The sequence below is a fragment of the Chrysochloris asiatica genome, unplaced genomic scaffold, assembly GCF_000296735.1.
Source record: "Chrysochloris asiatica unplaced genomic scaffold, ChrAsi1.0 scaffold00071, whole genome shotgun sequence".
Lineage (NCBI taxonomy): Eukaryota > Metazoa > Chordata > Mammalia > Afrosoricida > Chrysochloridae > Chrysochloris > Chrysochloris asiatica.
The window spans coordinates 6238640-6249589 of NW_006408589.1; the positions used below are offsets into that span (position 1 = coordinate 6238640).

At 44.6% G+C, this 10950-nt stretch overlaps 1 protein-coding gene across 1 annotated transcript in view; it reads left to right on the forward strand.

Annotated features, from left to right (window-relative positions):
* Positions 1–10950, forward strand: part of STK10 (serine/threonine kinase 10) — a 205567-nt gene that overhangs the window by 74654 nt on the left and 119963 nt on the right. The window contains exon 3 of the mRNA XM_006864812.1: positions 3936–3984. Coding sequence (XP_006864874.1) covers positions 3936–3984 — 49 coding nt within the window. The remainder of the gene's footprint in view (positions 1–3935; positions 3985–10950) is intronic.

Sequence of the window (10950 nt, forward strand, 5' to 3'; positions counted from 1 at the left end):
TTTATGGGAGTAGAAAGCCTCGTCTTTCTCCCGCGGAGTAGCTGTAGTTTCGAACTGCTGACCTTAAGGTTTACAGCCCGATTCATAACCACTACGCTACCAGACCACCCCGGTAGGCAAGACTAAATAAATAAAATAAAAGAGAAGTGCCAGGGTTCCTGGAGCTCTCGAGCTGCAAAAGAGGAAGCAAACCAGATTGTCAGCATACCAGAGCCTTCCTGGTTCTGGCCTCCGGGGAGGATGCATTGTGGGCACCTTGTGTAAGGGAGATTGCGCAAGGGGTCACTTAACTGAAAGATGTCAAACCGCCTAGATTTGGCCACTTCTCCTACTGACTCTAGATAGCAGTTGAGGGCGTAGGCACACTTCTGTAAGTAACATGATCTAAGTGTGAAGTTATTGGTTAATTCATTTAATAAAAACTAGCAAACACAGAAGATGGTAAGTTAAAAAATATATGTATGTTGCTCCATAATCACTGAAACTCTTGTTCAACAAAAATATCAAAAAGTGAAGCTGTTGTTTCCGGACATAACCTCTATTAAGTGTATGTACTTATCAAAGTTGTGTTTCCATCTAACCCTTGAAGAATTCTGGCTCTTCAATTTACGCCGTGCTAAAACCTTCAGAGGACTCTTAGTATAGCGCTGTAGGATCAGCACTGAACTGCAAACCACAAGGTCATCAGTTCAAACCCCAGCTGCTCCTCAAAAACCCTATACAGGGTCACTATGAGTTGGAATTGACTCGATGGCACTTAACAATAACAACAACAAAACCCTCAAGGGATTCAAATCGTGTTCCTTTTAAGTTTAGAAATGAAAAGAAGAGTGAAGGGGTAAGATCAGGCCTGTAAGGTGGGTGGGATAATTTCATGTTTACATGAAACTCTCATAGGACAGCTCTTGCTACCCTCCAAGAATGAGGAGGTTAATTGTAGTGGAAAGCAATTCCTTGACACAACTTGCTTGGTCTTTTTCTCACCATTTCAGGTTTTAATTTTCTGAAAATGCCTTCCTAACACACCCCCATGATGGTCTGTGTCCTTGGAGAAAATCTATCAAGTTTACCCCTTTGGAATCACCCACCAAAACCTCCTGAGCTGACTTTTCTGCCTTGAATTCACTTTGAGGCCTTCCCGACTTTCATTAGAATGCTTGATCCATCTAAAAGCTATTGTTTTATGTGGGCCAGCATTCCTATAAACTTATGGCAAAACTTTAGTGATTTGAGAAGATGCCCATTTGGGTTTTGTTAAGAATTTGACATTAGTCCTGATCTCAAAATTGTTGGGGTTTTTTTGTTTTTCTTATGGCTCAAAAAGCATCCTCCTTTTTGAAGATACCCTAATGAGACTAAGCCAAAGGTATTACCAAGAGAATCTGTCTGCAGCCATCTGCTAATTGCGGAAACATGTTTAAACACATCTTGTTTGGAATAAAGCGTGCATGTATGAACCGGAACCCTAGTAGCTGTGCATTTTAATGCACTCTAGTATTAATTGTGTTAAGCCTCATTTATTACCTGGATGATATGCTAATAAGTGAGGCTTGGAGTAGTGTTTATTAGTGCCATTTTACAGGTGAGGAAATGGAGGCTCAGGGAGAGTACGTAACTTACAGTAAGTGGCTGTACAAGGCCACACGGCCAATTAAGTGGGAGAACTAGGACTTGAGCCCAAGTCTCCCACCTTTTCCACAGCACCCTGATGTGTACCCACAGTGTGCCCACTGTGTACCAGGCTTGGCCTGTTGCCTTACAAAGCACCACCTTGTCCAGTCCCTACTGTAGTTATAGGGGGTCGTTGTTGTTGTTAAGTGCCATTGAGTCAGTTCTAACTCATAGCGACCCCTATATAGGGTCTCTGAGGAGTGGCTGGGCTGGTGAGTTTGAACCACTAACCTTGCAGTTCAAACCAACCTTGAGGTCAAGTGCTTATCGTATGGTACCACTCCAGGACTGACAGGTAGGCAGTATGATCTCATTTTTTACAGAGAGGATTAGCCATTGCCTAGAACCCACATACATGGGAAATGGCAGGGAAAATAAACAGGAATTCCTAACCTGGGTTTGGTGATGTTGCTTCAGGACTTGGAAAAAATGTGCAGTTGCACACAAACAGTCGTTCATAGTTGAAGGAGGGAGGATAGAACTCATGAAGTCTCAAGAACATGAAAACAAACCAAAAAATGAGCCACTGAGCTCAAGGGAGGAGTCTATCCACAGTAACACCCTACATGGACCAAACCACCACTGCCTGTGTGCAACTGTTTTTCCCAGCCATCAGTAGGGTTTGGAACTCTTCTCTCTCTTGATAAACTGAGGCTCATTCCAGTGCAGATGCCGTGCCCGCCGGCCTCAAGAGTTCAACACCTGTGTCCAAGTCACCTTTGGCGGCTCCACTTTTCCCTGGAGATGAAGCTTGGTGGGTTGGCGGTTGGTTAAAAGAGTGAATGGTAGGATAAATAAGTGGCTTCTTGAGTGTATTAGGTCAGTGTGTCGTTAGAGAGAAGTTGTGGGGAAGCTGAGGTCAGGCCTGATAGTCTGTTTTCCAGGAAGGGCCATAGAAGCCTCAGAGGCCCTGTCTTTCCTCCCTGTGGGATGTGGTATGTGAGTGGGTCCCCATGCTCAGTTCTCTCCCGTGGCACTTCGCATTCCACTGTGGTTGGCAGGTCTGTCTTGGCCTCCTCCTCACCAGTGCCTCCAGCATCCCTGGCCCAGCTACAGCCCCATTTGAAACCTGCTGTGGTTTCTTGCAGCCAGGCCTCAGCTTGTCCCCAAATATCACCCCTTGGTGGGTCCATAGCTAAGAGCAGCAGTCCTTTAGAGTCAGCAGCTGCAACCCCACTTTCCACTCGAACTATCTTGCTCCAAGTCACTTGGCCTGGCCCTAAGTCATGTACCTCATTCCATTCTCATGTTACATTGCCAGGAAATCTCTGGAAGGTCAGTCACAAACTGGAGGCCTCATCAGGATATGAAGCCACTCCTCCCTCCTCTGGCTGGATTGCTGGCTTGGGCCCAGCTGGGTCATTGCTGAGGTTGTCTTTCCTGTTTAGAGAGAGAGAGTGGGACTTCTGGAATGTTGAGCGGACCAGTAGTGCGTCTACCCCAAGGGACATCACATCAGGCTGGGAGCAGAGCTGAGCCAGAAGCTCAGGGGTTCTGGGAGTGTGTCTTAAAGTTTGGGAAGCCTTTTCCCTTCTCTACCCACCAGTACCCCCTCTTGAAATAAAAAAAGAGAGCGCTTCTATGCACATGTGTTAAGAGTCCAAAATGGGCAGGAAAGAGTGAAGAAGGTTCAAGTGAATCAGGGAGGAGCTTTATCCTTCTCTGTCCGTACATTTGGCCCGGAGAGCCTGGGTTTGGTTGTTCTCCCAGGGCCTGCTACCAGCTGTGGGAATGATGAATAAATGAATGAATGCTTACCCGAATGACTGAGAATCAGGAAACCTGCCTTCCAGTCCTTGGTCAAGCTCATCCCCTTTCTGGGCCTTGATTTCCTCATCTGTAAATTGAGCATGTTGGATAAGCTGGTCATCAAGACCCTGGTGTTCTGAAGTTCTGATTCCATGAGGGCCCCGGCTCTGTAAGATGGAGAGAGGCAGGTGCCAAGTTTCTGGTGCGGTGTATGTTTGAGGGGGGGCTCTGAGATCTTGAGGGTGGGGCATAGGAAGTGGGCATCTGGCAGGTGGCAGGAGCTCACAGCTCAGACTATACTCTGAAGCTACAGATTTTCAGGTCATCTTGGTTTTTTCCTGAAAAAAGAATGGTCCTAACAACTCTTCTGGGTCAGAGTCTCAGGCTGGACAGTTAGTCCCTGCGGGGAGGACGGAAGGCCAGGGAACTAGGGACAAGCAATGAGCATCAGATGCTGCCTGGGTTGTTTGTGAGCTGGGTGCCCCTGCTCATCTTTTGCCTTGTGTTTTCTGCAGATCATGATTGAGTTCTGTCCTGGGGGAGCCGTGGATGCCATCATGTTGGGTGAGTCTACCTGGGAACAGTGTGTGGCAGGGATGGGAAGACTCCCTTGAGTCCTACACCTGAGTCCTGGACTCTCTTTGGGAACAGCATCCTTTACCCCGACTCCAGTAATTTACACAGCCAGTTAAACTGGCGTTGTTGGCTTTGGGGGTTGGAGGCAGAACTCTTGTTGGACAATATCCCTTCACATGCCATTAAACTGGTCACTCACCTTCTTGGCATAAAGTGGGCAGGTGCTTCCATTGCCCCCACCCCCAGCACAATTAGGGGTTAAAAGGAGAAGACTGAAGGAAGTTCTTTGAAAAATAAGAGAAAATACCCAATTGTTTTGCAAGTGCTTAGTGGACATATTGTCAGGTCTTGATGTCCCAGGCAAACTTGCACGTTACCAACAGAGTAAAAGCAGTGATAACTTACTGCTTTTGTGAATATTCATTCTCTCTGTGAGACTCTGGTAGATGCTTTCATGTAGATGATTCACATTTTGTCCTCCTATAGAAAATCAGAAAGAATATTTCTGTTTTATTCTTTTATGTGGCACTGTGGGTTAATGCGCTGGATGCAAGGTTGGTTTGAACCGCAAGGTCGGCAGTTCAAGTTCACCAGCCACTCCTCGGAAACCCTACTTTAACAGGATTGCTATGAGTCGGAACTGACTCAGTGGAACTTAACAACAACAACCCTTTCTTAAAAGCTAAATTAATGTGTGAAGGTAAAGTATATAAAACAAGCCGTTTAAAAGTGAACAATCCCATGGCATTGAGTACGTTCACACACACAGTTTGCTGGGCAGGCTAGCTCCCAGACCGCTCAGTCTAGTTCTCGGACCTCTCCATCACTCCAGATGCAGAGGAGAGCTCATTATGTTAGTGTTGCAGGGCTGCAGTTTGGATGACTGTTGGGATGGCTGTAAACACACAGATGTTTATTGTCTCAGAGTTCTACAGGCTGAGAGTTTGAAATCAAGGTGTTGGCAGAACCATGCTGTACAAGAGAGTATGTTCCATGTCTTTCTTTTAGCTTCTGAAGTTTCTGTGAATCCTTGGCCGTTCTTGTCCTGTAGACCATTGTTTTCATATGCCATTCTCACTGGGGATCGCTCCTCTTCTTACACAGACTCCAGTCCTACTGGATTAAGGACCCAGGCTGCTGCAGTACGGCCTCCTTGTAACTATTTATATTGCTATGTCCCTGTTTCTAAATAACATCACATTCTGAGGTTCTGGAAAAGACAGCCATCAGAGGTCCTTAAACGTCACATGTAGGAAGGAGACTGGAGATTGGGAGGCGGATTTCTATGAGGTAAAGGCCAAGCAGACCTCCACTTTTTCTCCCAATTCTGACACCAGCTGTCTCTCACATAGCGTATCTACTCTGCTGTGTTTAGCAATTTCTTGCAGTGGCTGCACTCAGTTACAGGGTTTATTAGGGAAGTAACAGGTTATAATCAATGATCAGGACAGCTTCTCAGCTGTGCCCTCAGCTCCTCATCTGCTGCTCTGCTTGCACAGTTGTTTCAAAGCTCCTCAGCTCTGCTAGTAAGTGTGCAGAGGCACCCCAATTCTGCCCACGAGGCCCCTGCTTATGGTGCTCAGCTTTCTCACTCTGTGGCTTGGGAAGCCCTCCACAGCCATCTGGCGCTGGCCTCCTGGTTCTGTGCTCACCTTTCCTGTACTGTGCTTGCAGCTGCTTCTCACTGTCTCTCCCCTTCTCCAGTGTTACAACTCTCTCCATCTCCTGGATCTAGGAGGTTCTCAGCACAGGCAGCTCAAGTGCAAAAGACATCCTTCACTCCTAGTTCTTGGTGAGGCCCCTCCTCTTCACTTCTGGATGGGCTCCCTGTAAGCTTAGTGGAGAGATCCCTGCTGTCCTTTCATTATCACTTGACTGCTAACCAAAAGATTGCTAGTTCAAATCCACCAGCTGCTCTGCAGTAGAAAAATGTGGCAGTGTGCTTTTATAAAGATTATGGCCTAAGGAGCCCTATGGGGCAGTTCTACTCTGTTCTACAAGGCCACTATGAATTGTAATTGACTTGATAGCAGTACATTTAAAGCCTAGTGGGATGACAAAACTGATCAATCCCTTCATTAGGGTTCTATACACCTTATTTGCATTAGCAGTCTGTCCAATTCCCTTGGTGAGCTGCAAGCATCTTATTTGCATGCTATTATTGTTGTTAGATGCAGTCAAGTTGGTTCTGATTCAGTGACCCTGTATCGAGTTTTTGAGGCTATAAATCTTTATCTTTTGTCTTTCTCCCATGGAGCAGCTGGTGGGTTTGAACTGCTGACTTTTTGGTTAGCAGTCTAGTGCTTATCCTACAGTACCACCAGGGCTGCTTATTTGCATAATCCCACCTAATCATTTTGCATAAATCACTTAATTAGAAGGGCCACAGACATGAATTTGAGGGGAACATTGTTCAAATCAGTACATCCATTAGACAGTTTCTCCCCATTTCCTACTCCTCCCAGCCCCTGTTGTTGTTGTTAGATGCAATCAAGTCGGTACTGACTCATAGTGACTCTGTGTACAACAGAACAAAACACTGCCCGGTCCTGGGCCAACTTCACAATTGTTGCCACACTTGAGCCCATTGATGCTGCTACTTTGCCAATGCATCTTGCTGAGGGTCTTCTTCGTTTTCTCTGACCCTCCACTCTACCAAACATATCCTTCTTCAGTGATTGGTCCCTCCTGACAGTATGTCTGAAGTGTGAGAGACAAAGTTTGGCCATCTTGGCCTCCAAGGAGCACTCTGGCTGCACTTCTTCCAACACAGCTCTGTTTGTTCTCTTCCAACACCATGACTCAAATGCTTCAATTCTTCTATGATCTTCCTTATTCACTGTCCAGCTTTCACATGCATATGAGGTTATTGAAAATACCATGGCTTGAGTCTGGCATACCCTAGTCCTCAAGCTGACGTCTTTGCTCTTCAACACTTTAAAAAGTTCCTGTGCAGCAGATTTGCCTAATGCAATATATCGTCTGATCTCTTGACTGCTGCTTCCACGAGTGTTGATAGTTGATCCAAGAAGAATGAAGTCCTTGACAACTTCAATCTTTTCTCCATTGATAAGAATGTTGTTTATTAGTCCAGTGGTGAGGATTTTTGTTTTCTTTACATTGAGATGCAATCTATACCGAAGGCTGTGCTCTTCGATCTTCATCAGTAAATATTTTAAGTCCTCTTCACTTTCAGCAAACAAGGTTGTATCATCTGCATATCGCAGGCTGTTAATGAGTCTTCCTCCAATCCTTATGCCACGTTTTTCTTCATATAACCCAGCCTCTCGGATTATTTGCTCAGCATACAGGTTGAATACATATGGTAAAAGAATACAACCCTGTCACACATGTTCCTTAATTTTAAACCATTTGGTAATCCCTTGTTCTGTTTGAACAACTGCCTTTTGGTCCATGTATAGATTCCTCATGAGCACAATTAAGTGTTCCGGAAGACTCATACTTCACAACGTTGTCCATAGCTTGTCATGATCCATACAATCGAAAGCCTTTGCGTAGTCAGTAAAGCACAGGTAAACATCTCTCTGGTATTTTCTGCTCCCAGCCCCTAGAAATCACCAATCTGCATTGTTTCTCTATGGATTTCTGTATTCTGGATTGTTGTTCCTGTTAAGTACTGTCGAGTTGGTTATGACCCATAGCAATCCAGTATAGGGTTTCTGAGGACCAGCTGATGAGTTTGGATCACTGACCTTGTGATCCAAACCTTGTGGTTCAAACCGATCTTGTGGTCCAGTGCTTATCCTACAGTGCCACACCAGAACTCTATTTATTCCAGTAGTTATATAAATGGAACCATACAATATGTGACCTTTTGTATCTAGTATCTTTGACTTTGTCTTTTTTGAGGTCCATCCACTTTGTAGTCTGTGTCAGTGTTTTGCTCCTTTTCATGGCTGGGTAATATGGCGTTGTTTGGATGTGTAGTACATTTTGTTCATCCATTCATCCATTGATGGACAGCTGGGTTGTTTCACATTTTAGCTAGTGTGAAGAATGCTACTCTGAACATGTATGTTCATGTGCATTCTTTAGTCCGATTTTGGTTCTTTTGGGTATGTATCAAGAAAGGGAATGGCAGGCACATATGGTAATTCTGTGGGTTAATTAGGTTAAGGAGTTTGTCAGTGAGTTGTAGAGTGGAGATGTGAATACAGGTCTGGGTAACCCCTACTTAACCACTGCCTGCCCCATACCATCCTTCTCAGGGCCTCAGAACATTGAATGAGAAATCTAAGATTTTGGGATGGCCTGGAAGAAGATAGGTTCTCAGTAAAATGTAGCACTACATTTTACAAAAAAAGTCACTTTTTTTTTAATGAAAATGGGCACCTCAGAAGCAGCCCCTGGTAATATGTTTCTGAAAAATCAGTCATTGAAAAAAAAAAATCCTAGGGAAGTGGTTGTGTCTTCATAGGATATCCCAGTTAATTGGCCTAGTTACGTGTTTTGTGCTTCTGTTCTACCTGTAGTTTGTTGCATAATGCCTGGGGTCTTCAAAGCATGCAAGGCATGCAAGGCACAGTAATTCATCTCTATTCACCTGGAGCAACAGAGGAAGGCATGTCTGAAATAGTAGACATAGTAGACAGATGTGGGATGTGTAGTTAATTGCCTCCATGAACAACTGCCTCTTTTGCTAAGAAACAGAACTGGATAGTGTCCACCTATCATTACTAAACAATTTGATTAAACATTCTAAAGAATACTGATCCAAAGAGGGAAAATGCAGGGCAGAATTTCAAAACCATGGACTTTAGATTTTCTGGAGCCAAGGAAGGTGGAAGAACCCCTAAAACTATTGTCCTGAGATCATCTTTAAGCCTTAAAACAAAAATATCCCCTGATAGTTTCTCAAAACCAAACAGTTGTTTAGCTTAACCAAGAATAAAGATCTGCCCATGTATTGTGCTCTCTGACGTACTATCTATATGGGATCAAAGTGACAGCAGCAACTAGGAAGAGTAGATAGGAAACTTAGTGGGCAGTGAGTTTATGTTAGTGGGGGAGGAGTGATTCAGAAAGGGAGGATGAAAACAATAACACAGCGTAGTCAAGGTCACTAAATGGTACTGTAGAAACTGTTTAATTGGTATATGTCTCAACAACAGAAGGGACGGACTAAAGAGAGAAAGTAAAGAAAACCCTTTGCAACACATTTCTACTCTGACACACATAGGGTCATGAGTTGAAATCAACTTAACAGCAGTTAGTGCTTTTAATGTCTCAGATTTACAGAAGACCTGTTCCTAGCCTGAGTAGAAATTCTTCACCCATAAGCCTTCCTTGCCAAAACCTGTACTGTTCCCAGAGTTCCCAGGTGGATAAATAACAATAGAGAAGAGGATACAGGATATGGATTATATAGCCTTTGGGTGTGTCTTCTCTCAGTAGAGATGCCTTTGAATATTATTGTTTTGGGTAGAATCCAATGAAATAAACATAGTAGTTTTGTATGAGTTAGAATTCATTAAGTTCTAATGAGCCAAAGACTTTTCAGAATGATTTAGGTAAGAATGAAAAAGAGAGAGTAGTTGGAGGGAGGATTTATTCACACATATAACTGCAACATTCAGGGGTGTCTGGTTTTAGGTGTAGCTTGATCCAGGAGTCTTAAAAAGTTGTCATAAGGACTTAGTTTCCTCTCTGAACTCTTGTCACCACTTTCTTATTGGTCCTATTCCTATTTTGGGGGCAAGATGGCTGTGGGAGATCCATCTGAATTCCAAGCAGCAGGATGGAAGAAGGAAGAAAAGGACAAGCCAACCCCAGGCCACCACTGCTCTTTGAAGGAGATGTCCCAGAAGCCCATGTGACTCTTCTACTTGTAGCTTATTGGCTGCACATTATAGCACTTAGCTAGTGGGAGAGTTGGGAAATGTGGTCTTCTAATTGAGTGGCCATATGTTCCGATACTAACAAAGTACAGGAGAATGAGAGTCTGTTAGCATCCTCTGCCTCCCCCAGTGTGCCACTAGTGGAATGAGGCCAAGGGAGGGTACCAGAGATGGAAGACTCTTAAATGTACCAGATCTTTAACCTCATTCACAGCTGAGGTGTGACCTTTGGCTGTGGCTGAGCCAGTGGACAAATTCAAATACTTACTGGTTTCCTGTCTCCAGTGGAACTGGCTGCTCCAGCTTCAAGTGTTTTTCTCCTTGTCAGTGGCAGTAGTAACAAAAAATTGCCATTGACATTCTGGAAATCAAAGTATGGGAAGAAAGCCAGAGCTTTGGGTCAGCGGGTCTGAGATCCATCCTAGACTCCACTGTCAGTAGCTATAGGGCTCTGCACTAGCCCTCTGTGAGAAGGGTATGATCTCCTTGTGGTATGTAACTTAGTGGCCCTTCCAGTTTAATTCCCAGTGCCCATTCTGATCACATTGGTGCCCAGGCCTCAGTGTCTGTTAGTCCCGGTGTAGCACTGTGGGATAAAACACTGGACCACGAGATCAGTTTGAACCACATGGTCAGTGGTTCAAATTCCCTAGATGCTCCTTGGAAACCCTATACGGGGTTGCTAGGAGTTGGAACTGACCTGACGGTACTTAACAACAACAACACATGTGTGTGTGTGTGTAGGGGTGGGGGTGGCGTGTCAGACCAGGATCAATATGGTATCAAACAGATTTAGACATGCCTTCAGTGTTGATATTGCTTTTTATAAGGAAACAGTATTCATGTATTGTTGTTGTTTTTAGGTGCCATTGAGTCAGTACCGACTCATAACAACCCTATTCACAACAGAATGAAACATTGCCCAATCCTGGGTCAACCTCATAATTGTTGCCAACCTTGAGCCCATCGATGCTGCCACTTTGCCAATCCATCTTGCTGGGGGTCTTCCTCTTTTTGTCTGACCCTCCACCTTAACCAAACATAATATCCTTCTCCAGCGACTGGTCCCTCTTGACAATATGTCTGTATGAGAGAC